Genomic DNA, 25,239 nt, shown 5'->3' with positions numbered 1-25,239 from the left:
TCTGGGATGGTCTGCACTTGGCTGTGCTGGGGGAGGAGGTCTTTTGTTCCACCCCTTGGTGTCTCTATAAAAACCCTGGGGCAGAGACAGTCGGGGCCCGTTGGAAAAGGTTCCAGGCCCTCTCGAGGCTATCCTTTATTTTCTAGCTGTTTATCTCCACGATATTCTCCGCAATAAATCCTTCTATCTAATATTTCCTACTGCTCACACTCAAGAAAACTCTGGGGAACTGTGGGGGTGGTGGGCAAACGCCCCACAAAATGGAAGGCACAGTTTTCAAAATGATCACTGCCACTGTGTGCAAGGTCTTGCCATCCTGGTGACAGCCTGGTGCCCACCTCTCGTGATTCACTTCTTAAAACCCTTGTCTTTAACTCCCCTAGTTGAGAGCTTGCCAAGACCTTTCCCCTAATTTCAGCTGATACTCAAGTTGAGAAATTAAATGTTTTATGGACCATTGATTACTTTTATAGTTTTATGGGATGGCCAATAAGCATTGCCACAGAGCTGGGGTGTACATCTGTTGTATAAGCAGAAGAAAACAGGTGTAGTGGTACATGCCTTTAGTCCCAGCACTGAGTAGGCAGAGGCCAGCCTAGTCTACATAGTGAGTTCCAGGACAGCTAGGGCTAATAAAGAAGGAGAGAGCTGACTCCTGAAAGTTATTTTCTGACACCACCACCCCCCCACACACATTAAATGTAATGAATAAATATGCTTGTAAATAAATGTGTGCTAACAGTTATGAGAATGCCTTCATTTTTGTTGCTTAACATAAGTTTACTTAAGGCATGTGAACTAGAAGTGATTTGGGTTAATTACTATAATCTAAAGTTTATTTATATGAGTGTCCCTTTATCCATAAGATAATTCATTGGGAAATATTATTTTAAGGTGTGTTACTTTTGTTTATGTTGCATTTGTTTAATCCTGTGAAGCTGTGTTTCTGTGCCTTTCTAAAACACCTAATGGTCTAATAAAGAACTGAATGGCCAATAGCGAGGCAGCAGAAGGGATAGGCAGGGCTGGCAGGCAGAGAAGATATATAGAGGGAGAAATCTGGGAGGTAGAAGGAAGTAGCCAGAGAAGGAAGATGACATCAGGGCCAGCCACCCAGCTACACAGCCAGACATGGAGTAAGAAGAAACACAGAAAGGTATACAGGAATAGAAAAGGAAAAGCCCAGAGGCAAAAGACAGACAGGGTAATTTAAAGTTAAGAAAAGCTGGCAAGAAACAAGTCGAGATAAGGCTGGACATTTATAAGTAATAATAAGCCTCTGTGTGTGATTTATTTGGGAGCTGGATGGTGGGCCCCGAAAAGAGCAAAAAACAACCAACAACAGTAATTAGAACAGAATTCCTTAGGGGATTTTACCATGTGAACAACAACAAAAAAGTAACATGTACACATGCGGCACACAAACACATATTGCCAAAGATCCATAGCTTTTATTTTAGAATTCTAGTCACTAGACAAGAGGGGCCGATGAGTTGGCTCAGTGGTCAAAAGCACTAAATATGCAAGCTTGAGAACAGAGGCCATCACTGGAACCCATGACAGGAAAGAACAGACTCCCCAAAGTTGTCTTCTGACCACCTACACACACACACACACACACACACACACACACACACACACGCACATGCACACGCACACGCACATGCACTCGCACACGCACGCACCCACACACACACATGCACGCACATACACACACTAAAAATTGAATTTATGAATTTATTAAAACGAATCTAACACATCTGTATTTCCTACAAAATGAGATAAATTGGCATCTAATATAATCTTTTGAAGGCTATGGACCTTTTAGGTTAAAACAATCTCCATAGTAATTTAGTTCAAAAGCTTCTTTTCCTATCTTTATTACCCTTTTCCACCCTCAAGTTTAGGGCATAACTCTTAGATGTTTTCCTTGAATGGGACAAAATAATAAGGCTTCAAGTGGCCTTGAATAGAAAAACAAAAATTTTTGTTTGTTTCTTTGCTAGTTTAATCAACGTGGATGAGAAGCATTTTCAGAAATGTTATTTGGAAAATCATTTAAAGACTCTCTCTCTCTTCCATTGAGATGGCAAAATAATCACATCTTGTAGTGCTGGGGATGACTTTCTGTATGCTGTGAATGTGTTGCTCTGATTGATAAATAAAACGCTGATTGGCCAGTAGCCAGGCAGGAAGTATAGTATAGGTGGGGTAAAGAGAGAGGAGAATTCTGGGAAGGGAAGGCTGAGTCAGGAGATGCTGCCAGCCACTGCTGCCATGAGAAATAAGATGTAAAGTACCGGTAAGCCACAAGCCATGTGGCAACTTATAGATTAATAGAAATGGGTTAATTTAAGATATAAGAATTAGATAGCAAGAAGCCTGCCATGGCCATAGTTTAAAAATAATATAAGCCTCAGGGTTGGGGCTTTAGCTCAGTGGTAGAGCACTTGCCTAGCAAGCGCAAGGCCCTGGGTTCGATCCTCAGCTCAAAAAAAAAAAATAGGGAAAAAAAATAATATAAGCCTCTGTGTGTTTACTTGGGTCTGAGCGGCTGCGGACTGGGCAGGACACAGGAAAATTTCAGCTACATTGTGTTTTTGGTGTGTGTGTGTGAATGTGGCATATGCACACATGTAAGTTCGGGTACATGTGCCTATGCAAGCACATGGGCCAGAAGAGGCTCGCTGGTGTCCTCCCCATCTCTCTTCCCATGGTCCTTTGAAGCTCTGTCTCTCTTTGCACCTGACACTTGCCTTTCTGTGGCTAGGCGGGAAGCTGGCAAGCCCCAGTGAGCCTCCTGCCTCTTCCCTTCTTAGGCTTGGGTTACAAGAGTGGGCAGAGAATGTGGAAGGTGTAAGTGTTACAGTTCTGAGGGGAAAGGCTTCCCCAATGCAAGTTTTATAGCTGTGCTCCAGCCAGGGGAGGATTCCCCAGTACAAATGTTACAGCTCTGAAGGGAAAGGTATCCTTGCAGTCAGGAGCCAAGGACTACCACAAAGTCACAGCACAAACAAACCTCACACAGATTTATTGGAAGGGAAAAACCCAGGAGGGTGACTGCCTCTGATCAGTGAGAAGCAGCAGAGAACTGAGAAGACAGGGTTTATATAGGGTTTCTTGGGGTGGGGGGTGTATAATAAAACTTCCCAGGTAGCCTGGGATTGGAAGAATTACGTGGCCTGATCTTTGGCTTTTTTTTTTTCCCTGTAGGAAGGGGCCTGGCCACTCTCCTGCCTTGAGTGGCTAGAAACAGTCTTACAGCCATTAGGGAAGTGGCCCATTCCAAGTCACTGCCTCTAGGGGTCCAGAACCCCTCCTGATTTTGGGGGTGCCCTGCCAGGATGTGGCCACACCAGGGCAGCCCTGACCTGTTTCCAGAGCAGACTGTCTTTGCTTAGTGGGACCTTTAGTACAGAAGACTCTCTGCACAAAGACACACCCCACACCCTCCCTCATGGCCCTCAGCCTATCACAGTGGACGCGTTACTTAAGACGTCAGGTTCCGGCACAGCCTTGTGAAATGGGCAGTTGCGGGTCTAAGCCAGGTCCCCAAACACCCTTAGGATGTCTTTTACAAAATCTATTCAAATTGGGGGTATCTGATACTTTACATCCTAAACTCCTGATTGCCCTGTGCACTAAGGTCTGGTCACAATACTCTCTTGATAATCAGTCAAGATGGCCACCAGAGGGAACTTGAAAATTTTTGCTGTCATGAGGATAAGTGGTCAGAACTGTCCATGGTTTTTTGGTTCTGCGTTTCTGCCCTTTCTTCTGTAGCCAGTGTCCAATGGTCCAGGTCTTGTTGGCTAGGGTTGCTGCACCTCCAGATTCCTGCTCATCTGGAAACTGGGACCCTGACTGTGTAGCCAGAGACACTGGCCCCTCCCCCAACCCCGCCCACCCCCTTCCCACACTGCCACCTGTTGTATTTGGTGGCCAAAATTCCTCACTTTGTCCACCCCATCCCCCTTCTTCCCCCTCTGGGACAAAGGTTGTAGACCAACTTCCTTCTCTGTACCCACTGCCTCTCCCTATCCTTCAGTGCCCCAATCTACGCCCTGACCCCCATCCGCACACTGGCCTACCTCCCACCCCATCCTCTCCAGTGTCTTCTCATACCTGGTCTCAGCAGACTCCTGTCTTCCTCAGCCTTCTCCAAGAGGTGGCTGGAACTGATGGAATTGTTCAAGTCCTCACCCCCTTCTCCCTTTGGGACCTCTCACAGAGAAGTGGTTGGAGTCCTTCCCTGCTAATCCTTCTGTTTATATCGAGGAGTGTTTCATCATCTTTCCCAAGCCTAGGATCTAACCTGGCATGACCTCTATGACATCCAGGCCTCCACTCTCACTCCCGAGGAGCAAGGTCGAGTTTAGGCAGCATGCAGACCAAACCCATCTGGTGGACAATACGGTCCCCATGGGGGATGTGGTGGTGTCAGCTCAGAGCCCTACTGGGACTACCAGCTGGGTCAAAATGGCCGCCAGAGGAGGGACCTCATGATCCGCTGCCTCCTTCAGGGTATGGAAATGGTCTCAGACAAAGTTATTAATTTTGATCAGCTCTGAGAGATTATGCAGCGAGCTGATGAAAATCCAGCCATTTTTCTAAATTGATTACAATATACTCATCTTGACCCAGCCTCCCCATTGGGCACTGTGGTCCTGGCCACCCATTTCATTTCTCAGTCAGTACCAGATATTAGAAATAAATTAAAAAGTGCTGAGGAAGGACCCCAAATCCCCATACAGGAATTGGTGAAGATGGTTTTTAAGGTTTTTAATGCTCGAGAGGAAGCAGCTGAGTCTTCCTGGTAGGCTTGGCTCCGACAGAAGGCTACATACCAAGCTTACACCTTGGCAGCTGCCCTCAGTCCATCAGTGCCTCCACAAGGGGGAAAAGGGAAGTCTGCCAGGCTCCATCCCTCTCAAGTTCAGCCCAAGTCAACTCCACCAGTAGCCTGCTTCAAATGTGGCCAGGAAGACCATTGGTCCCTGTGCCGCCCTGCCCCTCAGCCACTGATGAGACCATGCCCTGTCTGCCAACAGCCTGGACACTGGAAATCAAGATGCCTCTGTGTGGGCTGGTCCTCTATGCAGCTCCATGGAGGTCCAGGGCTGACTGAGTAGCCTGGGACTGGCCTCCAGCTCCACTGGATCAACAGAACAGATTTTGTTTCTGACACTCCCCTATCAGCCCTGTTACCAACCAGAGGAGAGGGACGAACTCCTGAATAAAGGGGCCACACAGACAAAAGACAGATGGGTCTACTTAAATAACCACCTCGTCTCCCCCCAGGTCAGGCACTCTCCATCATTTCAGACATCCACCAAACCTTACACATAGGCCCCAAGGCTTTGTTCCACTTCTTAGAGCCCCTCTTTGACCCTACCCATCTTCGAGCCCGTAATTTACAGGTCTACTCCTCCTGCCAGATGTGTGCCAAGGCCACCCCACAGGGGACCCTCCGGATACGTCAGCCCTTGCACCAGCATCAAGGACACCAGCTGGACAAGGACTGGCAGGTTGACTTCACCCACATGCCCACTCATAAAAAGCTCCACTATCTCCTAACGCTTGTTGACACTTTCACAGGATGGATGGAGGCAATCCCCACCTCCAGGGAAAGAGCAGGTGTGGTGGCTCCGGTACTCCTTGAACACATCATCCCTCAGTTTGGCATGCCACAGACCATCCAAATGGACAATGGGCCAGCAGCCTTCACTTCCAGGGTCATGGAGCTTGTGTTGGAAGCTCTCAGCATCTCCTGGAAGCTCGATATCCCCTACCATCCGCAATCCTCAGGAAAGGTTGAGAGGGCCAACAGACTCATCAAACAACTTACGAAGTTCTCCGTTGAACTCAGGTTATCCCCATGGCCCTTACCCACCTCTGGGCCACCCCATACACTCCTACAGGTCTAAATCCTTTTGAGTTCCTTGACAGAATTCCCTTCTTCCTCAATCACCACCTCCCAGCCCAGACCCCCTCCTGGCCGGGTATCTATCCTACTCTCCCTTCTGAGGTCCCTTCTCTGTTCACATGCTGATAGTTATGTCCCTGCCCCCATGCCAATGGGCCCAACTGCCCCTCAGCCCTCCCCACTCTCCCCAGGATACTGAGTACTCCTCAAACAGCTATCTCCTACGTCTCTAGAGCACCGTGATGCTCACCACCCCTTCAGCTGCCAAGCTTCTGGGACACCAATACCGGTACCATCTCTCCAGGCTCAAGTGGACACCTATCCAGGATACATGGTCTGTCCACCAACTGGAACCCTCCACCCTCTGGTTTTCCAAATTGTCCCAATGAAGGGCCTATCTGCTCTTTGGCCTTATACATTCACCTTTGTCAGTACAACCAGGGCACATCTGCCTTCCATTCCTACTGACAGTCTCCACTCCCCCCATAGCTAATTCCATTCATAGGGCCGGTGATACCAACCTATTTTTTCTCCTAGCAACTTGCCTCCTCTACTTCCTCAAGAAACAGATCCCTGAGGTTTCCAGGATGGCAGTTAACCAAATGCTTCTTCACCCACACTTCTGGCTGGGCATGAGCCCACTGACTCCCCCCTCCCCACACTGTCCCATGCCAACAGGAAGTAGCCAGACTTGAACCGGCACCCATATATCCAAAAAGGTTGAGATGTTTAAGTTGGAAGCTCTGCTCCAGCCTTCCTCTCCCCCATGCCAAACCCCGCCCCTCTCAGAAAGTCTGCCAAGCAGTGGCTCCTCCCCGAGAGCTACTCAAGACAGCACCATGCCTACAGGGTATTTAAACTGCCTCCTAGAGAATGGCCAAGTGTTTTTTTCTGATCTTCTCTCTAGGGGCCAGGAAAATCACCTGGGATTGTTTTGCCCAATAAACTTGGTCTTTTACTCTTAATTTGGCTTGATTCGTTTTACTATGTTGGCAGAGAGAATTAATATTGGGTTATGGAAACCTTTCATTTACCGAACAGTCTGAATTTCAGATGTTCATTAGCTGGCAGTTTTACTTTGTTTTGATTCCAATCTGCAAATTTTGGGTGGTCATAGTGTGGTCTCCCTGGGGCCCATCAAGTCAACTTTGGACTTGCTCCCTCAGGGCTATTCCTAACTAGTGACCATTACATTGTGTCAGTCATGGTCATGGGCTCCCCAGACTTCCAAGTCTCTTAGGGCCTCTTCCATTACAGGCTCCCCAGGTGGAGTCTCTCTGCCAGATCTCCAGCCCTGAGTCTGAGGTCTCCCAGGGATCTCAATAGGACCTCCAAATGTTGTGGGAGAAATCAGAGACTTAGACTCAATTCAAATTTAGATTAGATATTCATCTAATTTTCTTACTGCTGGCAGAAAAGTGACAGCCTTAGAGCCAATACAACATGCCATGTGGCGGGGGTGGGGGTGGGGTGGGGTTACAGTGAGAGGTTTTAAGGCAGACATCAGAAAGCATTCCAACTATCCATGGAATCCACATCTGGGCAGGAACATTGTTTTTCTTCCCTCCATTTCTTCCTTTCTCGCTATATAGTAATAAAAAGACCATTTCACCCCTTTCCCATAGCAATAAGCAGGTTTTGCAGAAGCAAAGGCAGCTGTTAACACTTTACAGCCCATTATCCTATCCTATTCTCTTTTTTTAGTTTTTCAAGACAGGAGTTCTCTGTGTAGATTTTTTGGTGCCTGTCCTGGATCTCCCTCTGTAGACCAGGCTGGCCTTGAACTCACAGAGATCCACCTGGCTCTGCCTCCTGAGTGCTGGGATTAAAGGCGTGCACCACCACCACCACCCGGCTACATTATTCTATTCTTCTCTCACCTGCGGGCCACTAGGATCTCCAGGCATTCTTGGGCAAAAGATCAATGGCCCTTAAAGGATGCCTGGCTCCATATTAAGTCTCTTTAGCCACCACAGGGGAACCTGTGTAAATTATTACTCAGGTCTGAGCACTCTAGTGACTAGGATAGAGCAGTTCATTTCTGGGCAGGTAAAAACATAGTGTCATCAGGTTAGGGCTGGCTATCATGCCCCACAATATTAGAGTCCAACCCATTTGTGATACTAAACCAGGCCCATTACATGTGAAGTACAGCATGCCTGTCATGGAAGTTGTACAAAAGAGAATACTTGTAAGGTAGCCTGTTGTGGAATATTACTTTAACTATGTAAAGGTGTGTTACATTTGTTTATGCTGCCTTGTTAACAATGTAAAGATGTGATACATTTGTTTCACCTTGCCTGCCTAAGGCACCTGATTGATCTAATAAAAGGCTGAATAGCCAATAGCTAGACAGGAGAAGGACAGGTGGGGCTGGTGGGCAGAGAGAATAAATAGGAGGGAAGAAGAGGGACATGCTCAGGGCCAGAAACCAGGCAGCCGCCAGACAGACAGGAGAAGCCGTGAAAGTAAGATATGCAGAAAGAAAGAAAGGTAAAAAGCCCTGAGGCAAGATGTAGATGAGGAGAAACAGATTAAGTGATAAGAGCTAGCAAGAAATGAGCCTAAGCTAAGGCCGAGCATTCATAACTAATAATAAGTCTCCTGTCATGATGTGAGAGCTGGTTGCTGGCCTAAAAGAATGTTTGCTACAGTAGCCGAGAGGACAGATTGGAGACTTACATCTTAAATTACCCCCAAGGGTAGGATTAGAGGTATTTGGGGGGCTTCCTGACTTCAGAAGTCACTAATCAGATAATCTGTGAAACTAGTAATATATAGCTTACTCCAGGCTCATAATACATGCCTACAGCCCCAGCCACCTGAAGGGCTGATTCAAAGATCAAGAGCCCATGAACTGATCTGTTCTCAAAGCAAACAAACAAATCCCACACAGACATATGCTGTGGAATAATCCTTCTATACACTGTGTGAATATGTCATTATGATTGGTTTAATAAACAAACTGACTAGCCAATAGCTGGACAGGATAAAGTTAGGCAGGAAAACCAAACTGAGAATGATGGGATGAGGAAGCACAGAGTCAGAGGAGTCACCACCAGCAGACACAGAGGTAGCAGGAGATGGACGTGCCATGCTAATAAAGGTACTGCTATGTGGCAGAGCATAAATAAGGAATATGGGTTAGCTTAAAATGTAAGAGCTAGTTAGTAATAAGCCTGAGCTATCAGCCGAGCATTTATAATTCATATTAAGTCTCCATGTTGGTTATTTGGGAGCAGGAGGTTGGGACAGGAAAACTCCACCTACAGATAGATATATGTGTACATGCTCATGTGTACATATGTATCACTTGTTTAACCTCCAGAAGTAAAGACTTGTTAGTAAGCAAGTAACTAAAGAGGGAACACAGAGCCTCAGAATGCTAAAATGTTATTATTATAAGTGAAATTAGGCAGCTATGTTTGTTAGCTAGAAAAAAATGAAAGGTAGAATTCTGCCCTCCATAGAGTCTTGTTCTCTAGATGGCTACATTCCGGAGAATGGCTTCCAGGCCCTTGAGAAATTTGGAACTATAAAAGACATATATGTACAATTGCAGCCCTTCTTTTAATGAATACCTAGCGTTTGGTGGAAAGCCTCAGTTTGCTTCTGTCTGCTCTGTGAGTCCATTCTGTTGCTTATCGCTTTATTGCCCTAAAACTATGTGTGCTCCACTTATCCCTGCCTTTTACTCCCTCTCAAGCATGTTACCCACTGAGCCATCTCTCTGGCCATCTCCCTGTGTTTTGAGCATCCACAAAGGACCACAGCCTGAAGATAGTCCAACATCACATGCAGTAGCTAGCACACTAGACTGCAGGAGGAAGTATTCTAGCAAGTGAGCAGGAATCTTAGCTGTTGAGACCAGGCCCATCCAAGGCATTCTCTGAGGTTCTGATGAGAAGACAAAAGGAAGCCAGCTCTGTCCTTGCTGGGGGGGGGGGGTGTAACTTGGCAAGGCCCATTTTGGGGTTTGGACCCCAAGGAGTTACAGTTTTACTTTCTGGAAACTTGGATCTTTCCCTTGATAAGACTAGATTATCAGTCTAAGGCTGTTGTGTGCTCCGTCTGTGACACACTTGATGTCCTGCTCCCCTTGGGCAACATCGCCTGGTTAGCTTCCTGATGATGGTTCCACCATGGTAGATTTCTGCTGACTTTCTCCCATTTCTCCCCTAAACTGTCTACAAGATGGTGCTCCGCTTCTAATATCATCAGTTTGAGCAGGACCCCCTGGTCCCGAGTTTCCTATTTTGTCTTCTTATCCCCAACCCTCTACCTTAGGACCCTGTCACTGAAGAACGACCTGTGGGTCCAGGTCACTTAGTGGCCTTTTATCACGCAGACTCTGAAGCCACACAGGACCACTTCTGCTCAGCACAGTCTCAAACATACACAGACTTGAAAGAGGGTACATGAGTCCAGCTCTCGGTAAGAAAACGACCAAGAATGTAGAGCTGTGGTATGAAATGATTATAAGTGACAACTGTGATGTGTTAAGGATCATTTTCTTTGTATTTATCCTGAAGAGGGTTATTGTGTTCCAATGTGGGGCTCGATGTCTTTGACATGAAACTCACAGATACTGTCTCTGCCAGTACATGTGTACAATGCTGCCCTGATGTGCAGGGAAGTTCGGAATAATCCCCTTGGATTGTCAGTGTGATTTCCCAAGATCTGATTTAGAGCCTCAGAGTGGGACAGAAAAGAGAACACAGTCAGTTATCTTTGGAGCGGAGTTCTCTTGACATCCCACACGCAGAAGCCCCAACCTCATCTTCTCAAAGGATTCCTCTGGTTTACATAATAAAAAGGTCAAGGCTCTGGCAAACACTCTACCCTGTTGCCAATAGTTGGAACATTAGATGACTATTCTCTCACTGTGACAAAACAGTCACTGCCTTAGTTAGGATTACGATTGCTGTGATAAAACACCATGACCAGAGCAACTTGGGGAGGAAAGGGTTTATTTAGCTTACATATCCATATCATTGTTCATCATCGAAGGAAGTCAGGACAGGAACTCAAAACAGGAACCTGGAGGCAGGAGCTGATGCAGAGGCCATGGAGGGGAGCTGCTGACTGGCTTGCTTTTCATGGCTTGCTCAGCCTGCTTTCTTGTAGAACCCAGGACCACCAACCCAGAGATGATACCACCCACAATGGGCTGGGCCCTCCCCCATGGGTCACTAATTAAAAAAATGCCCTACAGCTGGATCTTGTGGAGGCATTTTCTCAATTGAGGCTCCCTCCTCTCTGATGGCTCTAGCTTGTGTCAAGTTGACATAAAACTAGCCAGGACAGTCACTGTCTTTAAAACTAAAATATGAATGCCATGCTTGGTGGTGCATGCCTTTAATTCCAGCACTCAGGAGGCAAAAGCTGGACAGTCTCCGTGAGTTTGAGGCCAGCTTCCTCTACATAGCAAGTGCCAGGCCAGCCAGAGCCACACAGTGAGGTCCTATCTCAAAAAACAGCACAATGAAGCAAAAACAACTGAACCACCACCCAAACCCTAAACTGAGAAGAAATCATAAATTTTAATAAGGAGTTGCTTTTTTTTTTTTTTTTTTGAGACAGGGTTTCCCTGTGTAGCTTTGCTCCTTTCCTGGATCTCGCTCTGTAGACCAGGCTGGCCTTGAACTCACAGAGATCAGTCTGCCTCTGCCTCCCGAGTGCTGGGATTAAAGGTGTACACCACCACCCGGCAGGGTTGCTTTTTTTAAAAAAAAAAAAAAAAACTTTATTCATTGTATCATATGTATCTGAATCTTTCACAAGCACATGTTATGTTAGTAAAATACCACATTGACTAAAAACTTCAGTCAAGTGACCTAGTAATGCCCCAAACATGAATTTAATGGCATCCTACAGAAACACCGATTCACACGAAGTTACTGAACATCAAAATCTGACCTCGAATCTACCATGTCAGCGACAGACAAATGCACTACAATCTAGAGAAAGCTCTGCCCTGGGTATTGTCCAGGTGTTTGCCAAAAAAGGATAGAATTTGCTTCCATGCATCTACCTGGGCTTTAGAGTGAGCCCTGACCTCCCCTCCCCAAATCACAGGTTTGTTCACTATTTTGTGCAGAGAAGCTGGGCACATGGGAAAGTAGGGAGGCTCAATGTAATGCCCAGTCCCAGGGTAAGAGATCACCGGGGGCCTGTCCTTTCCATGAGCCTGTAACCGTTCCGAGGCTATCCGAGCGTACACCTCACTCCTCCAGCAGTGATCGTCCTGACCAGCAATGAAGAGGATGGGCCCCTTGGCCTTCTCTATTGGAATCATGCTAGGGTTCTCACAGCCTCCTACAGTATCATTCCGTATATCCACAATGTCCAGAACGCCAGAGAAAGCAACCTTCGCTCTCCTCAGGTCATGGCCCAACGGTGGGATCATAGTCTGCTTGTAGTGTATGTGTCTGTTTCCACTGAATGCAGAGCCATTGATGGAAACTGTGGCTGAGACATTCTCCAAGAATGAAGCCATGGAGAGGCAAATATCAGCTCCTAGGGAAAGACCCAGAAGCCCAATGTCTGGGCCCTTTACCTAGAAAAAAAGAAGGCGTAAGAGTCAAAATTGTATCCAGCTAGGTGTGGTGGAACATGCCTATGATCTCAGTACTGGGATGGTGGAGGCAGGAGGATCAGGAGTTCAAAGTCAGTCAGCTATGTAGAGAGTTCAAGGCCAGGCTAAGCAATCTCAAAGAACCAAAGAAGAGTGGGGGGGGGAAGGAGGGTTGAGGGGATGGCACAGAGGGTAGAGGCGCTTGCCACCAAATCTGATGACTCAAGTTCAATTCCTAGGACTACAGGGTGGAAGATGAGAACTGACTCTTCCAAGAACTGTGCTGTGGGACATGTACACCTCAACAAGGTTTGTAAAAGACAACTTACTAAGCACCCAAAAATGCAACTAGAAGGCCTAGAGAGATGCTCAGTGGTCAAGAGCACTGGTTGTTCTTCCAAAGGATCCTGGCTCGATTCCCAGCACCCACATGGCAGCTCACAACTGTCCATGACTCCAGTTGTGATGTGGTGCCCTCTCCTGGCCTCTGTGATCACTACATGCCTGTGATCACAGACACAAATGCAGGCCACACACCCTGCACATAAAAAAATGAATCTTTTTTCACATAAAACATGAATCTCTTTTTTCTAATGCAACCGGAAAGACTGTAAGCCCCACCTTCCACACCAGCTCACAGGGGACCTCTTTTTCTTTTTAAAATACTAATCCACTTTAAGATAGAAGTTTGTTATACGTCCAGGCTGGCCTTAAATTCTCAATCCTCTTGCCTCCTGAATGCTAGGAATACAGTCGGTGCCACCATGAGGGCTTGAGTGTCTTTCTAAACACTGAAACTCTGCTAAATACACGGCAAACAAACCTAGGCCGTCACATTTAGGAATTGGTCATAAGTGCTGAGCCGTGAGAGCCTGTCAAGTTCAAGACCTCATTCACAGTGAGCCTGCACCCAGCCTTTCCTTGGCTGTGTATTGAATCATGTGGATGAAGCTCTGTCCCAGGATCTGAATCTTACATCCAACTCCATCCAAGTAATACTGGGAAATGATTAACTTCATAGAAAACATAGACTTCAAAGTCCAACTTAGTAGTTCTTAACCTCTGAAAAGGGTGGCCAAATTGTGACTAAATTGGAGAGGAAAAGTAAAGGTTATAAAGCCAGCATGCTAAGACAACAGTGAGAAGCCTAATCTTCATGGCAAGGGGAGTTTTACTATTATGAAATGAAATTTCACATGATTTTTTTTATGAAGAATTCCACACCAGGAAGCCATGTGATGGAGAAAGGGGAAATTTTCGATACTCAAAGTCAAGGAAGTCTCCCAAAGAAACTTCCTCCATGAACAAAGGACAGAGCAGCCTCAGCACACCTGCTGCAGGCGACCACCTCCAGATGTTCCCAGGGAGACTGGTTCATAAAGGGCGAGAAGAGAACCTGGGGGTGTTGAAGCATGTAGCACACTGCTTCTTCAAAGTAGTCCACTTCTATGATGTTGAAATCCTTAGGGAGATCGTCAAAGTCATAAAAAGCCAGAGCCAACGTAGCAAAGCCATGGCCAGCCATAAGGCTGGCTCGGTATTCCAACAGGCCCCCTCCAACACCGTAGACATCGATGATCCCTGGAAAGGGTCCTTCTCCTACAGAGGGGACAATGACAAGGCAAAAGCATCATGCAATTCAAAGAATTTGTTTCTCTTTTAGAAACCTTTCTATGTTTAGTTGGTTTCTATGAATCCAACAAAACAGATCTGTGTGTTACTACTGAAAGACAACACACACAGGAGCTTATAGAAAAATCTAAGCAGTCTCACGGATGATTTCTTCCTCTTAGCGAATTCAAACTATGGCCCAAGAGCCACAGGAGGACAGTTATGAATGTGGCCCAACACACAATCATCAATTTACAGGAAATATTGAAAGGTGTACTTTTTGTGTGTGGTTTTTGTTTGTAAATCAATTGTGTAGTTCTAAAGGATTAATGATATAAATAACACCATTCAAAGGGTTGGACATTTGTTGTGGAATATTTGTTTAACTATGTAAAGATATGTTGCATTTGTTTAACTATGTAAAGATGTGTTGCTATTTTACCTTGCCTGTGTAAGGCACCTGATTGGTCTTAAAAAGCTGAACAGCCATATCGAGGAAGGAGATATAGGTGGAACTTCTGGGCAGGAGGAATACGTAGGAGGAGGAATTTAGGCTTGAGTAGGAAGAAAGAAAAGGAGATGATAGGGAGATGCCAGGGGCCAGACAGACAGGGAAGAAGCAGGAAAGTAGGACATACAGAATGAAAGGTAAAAAGCCCCAAGGCAAAATGTAGATGAATAGAAACAGGCTAAATTAAGTTAAAAGTGGGACAAGCCTAAGCTAATGCCGAGCATTCATAATTAATAATAAGTCTGTGTCTTTATTTGGGAGCTGGTTGGCGACCCAAAGAAAATTCCAGCTACAGACATTTTTAAGATTCTGTGATAAGCTATTTGCATACTTCTACAAATCAGTTGTTGTTATAAGGGAAAGTGCTAAATCTTTGGGTAAGGAGTACATTTTGGAAGGAGGACTGGCAAGATGTAGACTGTCCACTCCTAGTGCTCTGCTGGAGGGCTGCAGAGAATGAGCTGGAGAGATGGCACAGTGGTTGAGAGTCCTCCCTGTGCTTGCAGAAGATTGGAGTTCATTTCCCTGCACCCGGGACTGGGGCTCACAAGCACCTGTAACTCCCCCTCAAGGGGATCTGATGCCCTCTTCTGACCCCCATGAGCATCTGCACACACAAAGCATACACCGTGAGCAAAAAAAAAAAAAAAAAAAAAAAAAAGTTAAATTTAAAGCAACAAGAAAAAAAAAAAAGAGACCCCACAAAACAATTGACACAAAGCTAGATTCTCGTGGCATTAACCCTTGAGTGTGTGTGTGTGTGTGTGTGTGTGTGTGTGTGTGTGTATATGTATTCACGCGCATGCGCGCGCGCTGACAGTTTAAAAAAAGGCTGATATCATTTTGGCAAGGAAGGCACTAAAGTCTGATCTGTGGTGGGGATGGACATGAAGAAGTGGAGAAGGGACTGTATGTATCACGGACAAGAGAGAAAGGCAATGTGGCAGTCTCCGTTCCTATCATTTTTCCTAACCATTCGGCCTGGGGACACCTATGGGGTAGTGGACTGAAGAACATCCTAGGAAGTCCAGCCCCGCTAGAGACACAGGCCTTGTGCTCACACACCGGACTCACCCACCTGGGGGCAGGAAGAGCGTGGCGCGCACACGGCCCTCGCGCACGGGCACGCGCCGCACCCCGGGAGCCATGAAGTGCCGCTCGTGCACCGCCCGCGCCAGCAGCCGCCCGCCGTCGGGCTCGTGGCCGTCCAGCACCTCCAGCTCCACCACGAAGGGCGTCCGCACGTCGCGCTTGACCAGGCGCCAGAAAGGCCGTTCGGGCTCCAGGGCCCAGAGCAGCCCCATGGGCTCGAGCCCCGCGAAGCTGCCGCCCAGCGCGGGCGCGCGCGCCAGGTCCAGCCGGCCGTGGGCGTCGGCGCGGTAGCGCGCGTGGGCGCGGAAGAGCGCGCCTTTCTCGTCGCGCAGGGCGGCGCGCAGCGTGACGGGCTGCTCGGGGGCCAGGCCGCGCGCGGTGATGCTCAGCGGCTCGTCCCAGCAGCTGCGGCCCGCGGGCTCCAGGCTCAGCGTCGCCGCCGCCATGGGGAGCTGGGAGCTCAGAGGCTGCCGGTCACCGGGAAGGGCACGCGGGTCCGGACCCAGACCAGGGAGGGACAGGAACCAAGTCTGTCAGCAGTCTGGGCCACAGGGAGGCCAGAGGATTCTGCTTTTCGCCACTCCCACTAGTGCTGTGAAAATCATTGGTGGTAACACCAAGTGAAAGAATCAAGGCAAAGTCCGATTCTTCCGTGGATTCAGCAGCTTTCTAAAAATACAAAACAAGCCAGGCGGTGGTGGCGCACGCCTTTAATCCTCGCACTCGGGAAGGCAGAGCCAGGCGGATCTCTGTGAGTTCGAGGCCAGCCTGGTCTACAGAGTGAGATCCAGGTCCAGGAAAGGCTCCAAAACTACAGAGAAACCCTGTCTCGAAAAATCAAACAAAAACAAACAAACAAATAAAAATACAAAACAAACCCAACAGCAAGAACTTTGTAACAAACTATGACTGTAGTCCAACAATGTCTGTCTCGCACGGAAAGGTCAAGGATCTGGTAGTTGCTCAGTCCACAAGACTGGATGTCTAGGCTGGAGTCCCAGGGAAGCTCTAGAGAGCTGCCGTTTTCAGCCCGTATTGGAATCCTGAAGAGGTGGGTTCTAACTCCAGGGAAGGAATGGCTCAGGGGCAGGATGGGTGAACTTGCCCGTAAGAGTGAGGGCAAGCAGGCAAAAAGCAAAAGCTCCCTTCTCCCAGGTCCTTTTGTGTGGGCTGCCACCAGAGGGTGTGGCCCAGATTTAGGGTGGGTCTTCTGACCTCAAAAGATCCGAATTTAGGGTGGTCTCCCACCTTAAATGATCCAGTCAAGAAAAATCCCTCACAGGCGTACCCAGCTGCTTGGGGTTTAGTTGATTCCAGATGTGGTCAAGTCGACAGGCAAGACTAGCCGAACAGACGCTTTTCCTCTCCTTGCCCCAATGCCCAGATACAGTGACGCACAAACGGCTCTCTGGTACAGGACGGAGAGGCCACCGAGGCGGTGGCCTGGACCCGCCTTTACTAAGGGGCACTATTAAGAGTGGCTTGGGAGATCTAGGGACTAAGCAGGAGTCAAGGGGGCCACAGGAAATTCTCTGAGGGGAGGTTGGCTTCATTCGAAGTCCAGTGGCACAGCTTACTGTTCAGATTCATGAGTGAGCTATGCAGTTATGTGGCTCGGGTTCAGGACACTTGTTGACATCCCACTAGATACTTAATAAGGCAGATGGGAAACATCCTGAAGCAAGGGTGCAAAGGTAAGCCCCTGGCTGCCAACTGTGGTAACGTTGTGTCCATGTGGGAAATGAAGAGTGTCCGCCTGAGTGACGGCAATACAAGGGTCAGATGGAAATGATACGATGGGAGCCAGTGTTTCAGACAGGTCACTGCGCTGGGAGCTAACAGACCAAACTCAGTGTAGAAATGAGTTATCTGCTTTGAGATTCCAGTCATCAAACTGAACTGAATTGTTTCTCGAGAAACAGGAGAGAGAACCACCGGAGTCCGTAAACGGGACTCAGGTGGCATTTGAAAGAAATTCCATGTGCTTTTTCTTTACATTAAGCAACCTGAAGCTAAGCATTCCAGGACTTTTCTTCAGTCTCCCCGACTCTACCTTACTAAGAAAATACTTTTAAAGTGATAAATCCTGTTTTCACTCTGTATTTTTGCCTTTATTAACTATCTATAAAACCCACCTCTTCTCCCCAGCTGATGGGAACACGTTCAAGAATGAAGTGTGGCCTGGTTCCAGAGAGTAAAGCTAATTTTTAATCTTTCAATTGTTGTGAGTTGTTCTGTGACAAAAACCGGTACTACCGGAGTGCTTTTGTGAGCGCTTATAAACACGCAATGTTATGCTCCCCTGGCGTGTTTATGTGTGTGAGTGTGCATGCATGTGTCCACTTGTGTGTGCAGAGGCCAGAGGCTGGTGTCCCTGTCTTCCTAGAGAGATCTCCACTTGACGTACTGAGGTCTGGCCAGCATCCTCTGGGATCCCTAGTTTTTGTATCTGGAAATCTGGGACTCCAAGTGGATTAACACACTCACTGGGCATGCCAAGAGTGGTGAGATCTGAACTCCAGTCCTCCTGCTCTCACAGCAGGGGGTTATCAGCCCTGCCAGACTCTTTTAAACCGAGACCATTTACTTTTCTGTGACTCTGAGATGATATCTACGGTATTCAAATTTTCTGATAAGCCAATTGGGAGTACAAGGAAGTAGCTAGAGAAGGGACCCAGGCCTGTCCTGTTTTATATATCTGTAGCATGAATGACCCAAAAGAGCTCAGCCTGGCTCCTTTTTAGTAGCCAATGTATTACCACTTGAATAAATGTGTTGGTTTTATGTGTCACTCTTACCCTACGAGGAAAAGTCACGAAACACAATAAAAACCCACTATCAATAGTTTTATTAAGAGAAGAAAAGGACAGAATGTGATCAGGCCTGCTGGAAAGACACATGAGGGGAAGGGGAGGAGAAAGTAGAAGAGAGGGGAGGAGTCTGTGACCAGCTTTTTAAGGATTTCCCTGCACACGCACATGTGGGCTTAAGGAGATACACCATGAATCACGCACGGATGACGTAGGACGTAAGGCCCCTTGCTTGGCTACTGAACTGCACATGTGCGATCATGCAGCTGGAGGAGTGGCAGAATCCTAACAAAATGTTTTCCTCAGGAGAGCAATCTCATTTCAAAGACAGTCACCAGTCAGTTCTCTGTCAGTGGTAATCCCAGATATGGATATTGTCCTGTGGTGTGTAAGATCTTAGCACTGTGGGAACTCTGGTGAGAGTCAGAGAGATCCCTGCCGCATATGCAAGATTTGTGAGGCTGAAAAATACTGTCAAAATAAAGAGGCTACCAAAACAGTAAGACACAATAATCTCCAAGAGTGATAACAGCCCTACAGGACTCTAGTTCCGTGCCCAACTTGAAGGACTAGTGTAAACTGCCTGCCTCAGAACCTTCCTCCTCTGTATCCTCAAATACAGCTTTTAAAATGACGATGGTTTCTAGGCCCAAGCCACTGGACATACAATTTCTCCAGAGCAAACTGGTGGTGGTGCATTTATTATTTGGGTCTTTTCTTGTGAGGTTCTGTTAATCCCAACAGTGAGAATAAGATCACTACCACAATTTGAGCCAAATTTGAAGCAGGCTTGATTTTTTTTTATTAGGGTATACTCAAGAGCTGGCCACCGACTGCCTCCTAAGTTGGGTTAAGAGAGCAGCCCCAAATCTATTTCTTGGGCCCCTTTTTTAGAAGTAAAATCATGAGTAGTTTTACAGAAGAGAGACAATGGGACAATAAGGAAATACAGAAAAATCTTTTAAAAAAATTATGTAGTCACCATGTGATTAGGGAAGGTTAAGGGTATTCTCAAAATCAAATCAAGGTCATGGGTTAGGGAAGGTCAAGTTCCAGGAAACAGAGGACAACTCAACTCTTAGAGTAAGTAGAAACTTATTTTTAATACAGCATAATGGCTCCTGCCTTCAAAATAGAGTCAGGCAGATTCCTCAGCTCCTCTTCCTCCTTTTTTGTTGTTGGTTTTTCTTTTCTTTTCTTTTTTTTTGGGGGGGGGAGGGGATTTGGTTTTTCAAGACAGGGTTTCTCTGTGTAATTCTGGCTGTCCTTGTAGACCAGGCTGGCCTTGAACTCACAGAGTTCTGCCTGCCTCTGCCTCCCAAGTGGGTGCTGGGATTAAAGGCATGTGCCACCACCACCAGGCTTCCTGTTTTTTTCTTTGAGGTGTTGGAGATTGAGCCTATGGCCTCAAGCATGCTAGGCAAGGCTCTTCCACTGAGCTATCCCAGCCCTCACACTTACTCTTTAAGGGAGGTACAAGAATCAGCTTGTCGTGCCTGTGACAAACCACAGCTACTCACCTTATTAACACGAGGGAGAAAGGGTGGTTTCAGCTCCTGGCTTCAGAGCTCTCATTCCATGGTAGTTGGGCTTTGGGTCTGTGGTAAGCCAGAGCACCATTGCAGGACACCTGTGGCAGAGCAGAGCTGCTCCCTGCATGGCAGCTGGGAAGCAAGGAGAGAGAGGAGGGGCAAATCTCCCTCAAGGGCATGCTCCCTGTGGCCTCACTTTTCCCATCCACCAGCCTCCACCTCCCAAGGTTGTACCACTTCCCATTAGCGCCACAGACTGGAAACTGAGTCTTTAGCAAGTGGCCTTTGGAGGATGTTTGAGAGCCAAACACAATGAGGGGTGGAGAAATAGCTCAGTGGTTGGGAGCACTTGTGGCTCTTGCAGAGGACCCAGGAGGGGGCCCCCAGCACCCACATGATGGCTCATAACCATTTGTAACTCCAGCTTTAGGGGCGCTGATGCCTCTTCTGACCTCCCAAAGCCCCAGGGGTACGTGTGGTTCACACACATACACGCAGGCAAAACACTCACAAAATAAAACACATAAACCTTAAAAACAAAATAGAAAAACATCAAACACAATAGGAAGGCTGCCTATGTGAAGGGCAATTAATCAAAATGGAAGTTTTCAAGACAGCCACTGGCCGTCTGGGTAGAAAATTCTTGTCATTATCTGAATGGGACCTCTGGTGACTCACTTTCCAGAGCCTTGATCTTTAAGTCACCTAGTTGAGAGCTTGCCAAGACCTTTGCCACTCTTTCAGCTGATACACAGGTTAAGAGATTAAATGTTTCATGGACCATTGATTACTTATGCAATTTTATTGGATAACCAATAAGCATTGCCTCACAGCCTGGCCATGGATTTGTTATATAAACAGAACAAAACATTGACATAAAAATGTATTATTTGCTGGATTATCTGCCTATGTGTCTGTGTGTCTACAAAAATCCTATAATTTAGGGTCATAAAAATACCTATATTCATCAAACACAGGAATAGAGCATCTAATCTGCAATATCACAGTCAAGGGCTTGGAGTATGAATCAACAGTAGAACCCTAGCTACCAAGTATGAGGCTCTGAGTTCTGGCCCCAGGACCACAAATTAGTAATACATATAATAAATTACTTTAAAAGCTATTAATGGGCCAGCCTGATTCCATATTATGGTAAAAAGCCATTTTGTTATAAGGTCAAAATAAGTTGTTTCTATTTGCTACAAAATTTAAGTTTGACTCACACATACTCTACCCTGATGAGATAAGGTGAACGTTCTGTCAGGGAAACTTGAGACATTCTGCCCAGACAATCCGTCAAATAATCTAATCTGCTATCTGCTTCTGAAAATTCGCTTGCAAAATCTTTGTTACAAAATCCCCAGTTTACACTTTTTTCCTATAAAAGGAGGCCTGTGTTCTCAAATTCCGATTTGGAGAGTCAGTCCTATGCATAGTAAATAAACTTGCTTCCTTGGCTTTAATTTGGGGGGTAGATTCTGTTCTCTCTTAGGACCAGAACTATACCACATCCAAGTCCTGTAAGAACCTCTGCTTTCAAGTCCAGACTGGCCACTGTGCCCTGCCTTTCTCCTGGAACACTTCCATAAAATAGGATAATTGAATATTCCCTGCGATTTCTGAGTATTTAATATTTTCCTTAAAAGTTGACATGTGGTGGAACATTTCAAGGTAAAATTCCAGGAGCACATCCCACCCTCACCATAGTTCCAGGAAGTGCGAATGCACAGGAATTTGTGATCCCCGTCCCCTGCCACGGTCCAGATATTCAACATACCAGCTCTCACCACCCGTGAGGCCCTGATGCAGCTTCTCCCCTTTCTCTTGCAGTGGTGAAAAGGAACACTGATGTCGTCTAAGAGAGACATGGCACAGCAGCAAGTGTCAGCATGAATAAAAGTCTGAGAGGCTCTACGAAGCACAGCGATTTGCTTTGGTAGCCAAGCAGGATTGAAATGTGGATACACGTGTGAATATATTCCATGGTAAGACCTGGTTTTTAGGGGAAATGGGGAGAATTATATGAGATAATTTGAAACAGTTATTCTTACCCCCACAGACTAATAGCAAAACAAGGGTCAGAGGTCAGGGAGAGTCAGTCCAGAGTTGAATGGAGAGTTGCTGGACAGACATTCTTAGCAAGTTATTGTTTTTGGTAGTAGTAGTGTTTACTCTGGAATTATTCTGTTTGAGGTTTCAGGGGCCTTATAGTTCTGTCCCACTCTTAAGATAGTGTTAGGCTGTTGTGTGTGAGAGTCCTTTCTTTATAACTCCCGATTTTGTGTAAACATACATTTTGTTAGAATTGACAAAGGCAACTCTAACTGGGTTCTGAGCATTTCCACATTCCCCCAGCTGATAGAGCTCATTTCTATGAAAACACCAGTGATCAACCATGTGGTTCCTTGTTAGGACTTGATTGCCTGTCGTGAGCAGGATGGACCTGTTCTAGTCCAACCTGTTCTCAAGTCGGGGTGAAGTGGCTGAAGGTCAATGTAAAAAAACCTAGATAGCTCCATTATAATGAGCAAAAAGGAGGCTTAGGAGTGATTCTACAGCTAAATTGATCTGGATCTATTAGCAAGCAGTGGTCAATTGAAAATAGCTTTTCTTTTTTTTTTTCTTTTTTTTTTTCTTTTTTATTTTTTGAGACAGTGTTTCTCTGTGTATCCCTGGCTGTTCTGGAACTGCTCTATAGACCAGGCTGGCCTGGAACTCAGAGATCCACCTGCCTCTGCCTCCCAAGGAGGGCTGGGATTAAAGGTGTGTGCCACCACCGCCCAGCTAATCTGGATCTGTTTGTAAATTTATCTGTTCTGTAGGCAATGGCCATCTCTGTGGTGGTTTGAGTGAGATCATCCCCATAGCCATTTATTTCTTTGCACTCTTAGTCTCTAGTTGTTGGTGGTGTTTGGGGGGGTGGGGGGCAGGGGGGTTCTACTACGTGTAACCTTGCTGGAAGAATTATGTCACTGCAGTGGCCCTTGAGGTCTCAAACCTTGTACTGTTATACTCGTGTCTCGAAACCCCCAGAGACCACCAAGGAGCTGGTTTCCAATGAAAGCACACAAGGGTCTTTTTATTGTCAGGTTCCAAGCAGGACCACCGCCCGGCGGATGGAGGGAGATGTGGCAGCGGCAAGAGCAGAGGCTCAGGGGTAGGAAGGTTTTTAAAGGAAAAAAAACACAAGCCAGGAATTACATGCCTCAGCGCTTTGGGGTTGGGTAAAAGGGATATGGGGCAAGGTGAATTTTGAAACTATTGGTCTAGACTTTCAGCAGGAAACCACAACCTGCTAACAGGATTATCTGGATACCTGCAAGGGCCATAAACCACCGACAGGATGTCTGCAGGAGCACCTGGATCTTGTTAAACTTTACTGCCCTGTTTCTTAATTGGCTGCTTCTAGGGTATCTGTTCCAATTGTCATGGCACATTCCTGAGGTTCTTCCTGGAACTGAGTACAGCCCCCCCCCCCCCCATTCACCAGGTGGTCTAAGATGGTGGCCCTTCCCTAAGATGGAGTCTGCAAAGCCAAGTCTAGGCCTTCATGTTGCCTTCACAGCACCACTCACTCCCAGTTTCTTTCTCTCTGCTTCATGCTCGTGGTTCAAGATGTGAGGTCTCAGCATTCAGTTCCTGCCACTTGCTGCCATGGTGGACTCTGACTCCTCTGGAACCATGAGCCTGGATGATCCCTGCCTTCTATAAGTCACCTTGGCCATGCTGCTTTGTCACAGGGACAGGAAAGTAGTTAATACCATCTCTAAGCACTGGGCCAGTGTTATTTCCTCAGGAGTCGTATGCTCACAGACTTTTAATAGATGTGAACAAAGCCAAGAAGAGCACACCAAATCCACCTTGCGTCATACACTTTACTAGACAACTTAGTATTAAGGTTAACGAACTAAGTAAAAACTACCAAGGAGTAGGGTGAGTTCGGTTGTGGGCACACAGGCTGTGCCCTTATTTATGCAGTGCTCAGTTTCCCGGATTCAGGATGGGCGGTCATCAACAGCACAGACGTCCCTTATTTACCAAGAACTAATATGGAGGCAGGTTAGCATCTGCTGTCCCATCATTGGGATGACTGTGAATGTGCTATGGAGAGATGGCAATAGAAAGGTTTGAACCCAAGGGCGTTTGGGATGTTGTTAGAGCTGCCCAATAGATGGCAGAGTACAGGGTCCCATAGGTCAGTGGAGTTACACGCAGTAGCTAGTTTTAAATGTGTCACTATTGCTGTGAGCAAAAGATAGCAATATACAGAGAAAAAAGTAAGAAGTAAGAAGAGCGAGAGTCTCTATCAGGTGGGTCATGTGACATCAGCTCCTCATCCTGTTGGTGATTTAATTGTCTCTGTTCAGAGAGTTTCTTTTCTTCTTCATTCCCCCCCCCCCCATCTGTGTAGCCCTGGCTGTCCTGGAATTCCCTATGTGAACCAGGCTGACCTCAAACTCACAGAGATCCTCCTGCCTCTGCCTATGGAGTGGTGGGACTGAAGGCGTGCGCCACCAGGGCAGGCCTCCAGAAAGGTTCTTAGCTTTCAGATGTGAGACTCGGCCTTTAAACTCTGCTCCCTGTTTCTAACTCTGGCTTGTGGTGCTTTAGGAAGGACCAGTCCCCACTGTTAGCAGTTTGTGAGAGAGAAAAAGGGGTTGGAGGAACCCAGAATAATTTAGGAGGGATTAGTTTACAGTGGGTAATTAAAACTCTCAGAAAGAGTGGATAGAAGCAGCATGCGGAACAAGACGGCCTGAGTTCCATCCCTGAAACCCATGTGGTAGCAGAGACCCAACTCTCACAGGCTGTCTGACCTTCATAGGCATGCACCATGGTGAGACACACACACCCCATAAAATAAAAAAAGGAAGCTATTCGGTTGGAACCTCTGTGTGGTCTGGAAAAACACATTCTTCTCTCTCTCCAAACCCCCGCCCACTCAGAGTCTCCGAACAAAGGAAAGCACCAAAAAGCCCCATTCCACATTCTTGGTGGCTGCTGCAGCCTCCTCACCTGAAGTTGCCAGCCACTCAAGTCTCCGCCTAAGCACTCAGCTTTTGACCATACATGGGCACAAACCCAGCTTGTGGTGGACACGTCATCACCCCTCATCTATAACCTATAAAATCTCCCTGCTTGAGGGGTGGGGACAGCGGTGCGACTTCTCTGGCCTCAAT

At 46.8% G+C, this 25,239-nt stretch overlaps 1 protein-coding gene across 1 annotated transcript; it reads right to left on the bottom strand.

The window, feature by feature from the left end:
* Nucleotides 1–11,661: 11,661 nt before the first annotated feature.
* LOC131924005 (peroxisomal succinyl-coenzyme A thioesterase) lies at nt 11,662–16,163 on the bottom strand. The gene is made up of 3 exons (XM_059279192.1): nt 15,704–16,163; nt 13,900–14,102; nt 11,662–12,485 (listed from the first exon to the last, which is right to left on the bottom strand). Exons 1-3 carry the CDS (start codon nt 16,161–16,163, stop codon nt 11,880–11,882), a joined length of 1,269 nt encoding a protein of 422 aa, XP_059135175.1. The 3' UTR covers nt 11,662–11,879.
* Between the last annotated feature and the right edge of the window lie 9,076 nt (nt 16,164–25,239).

This window comes from Peromyscus eremicus, chromosome 14 (genome assembly GCF_949786415.1).
Source record: "Peromyscus eremicus chromosome 14, PerEre_H2_v1, whole genome shotgun sequence".
Lineage (NCBI taxonomy): Eukaryota > Metazoa > Chordata > Mammalia > Rodentia > Cricetidae > Peromyscus > Peromyscus eremicus.
The sequence above is the reverse complement of the archived record's forward strand: the minus strand, read 5'-3'. Positions and strand labels throughout refer to the sequence as shown.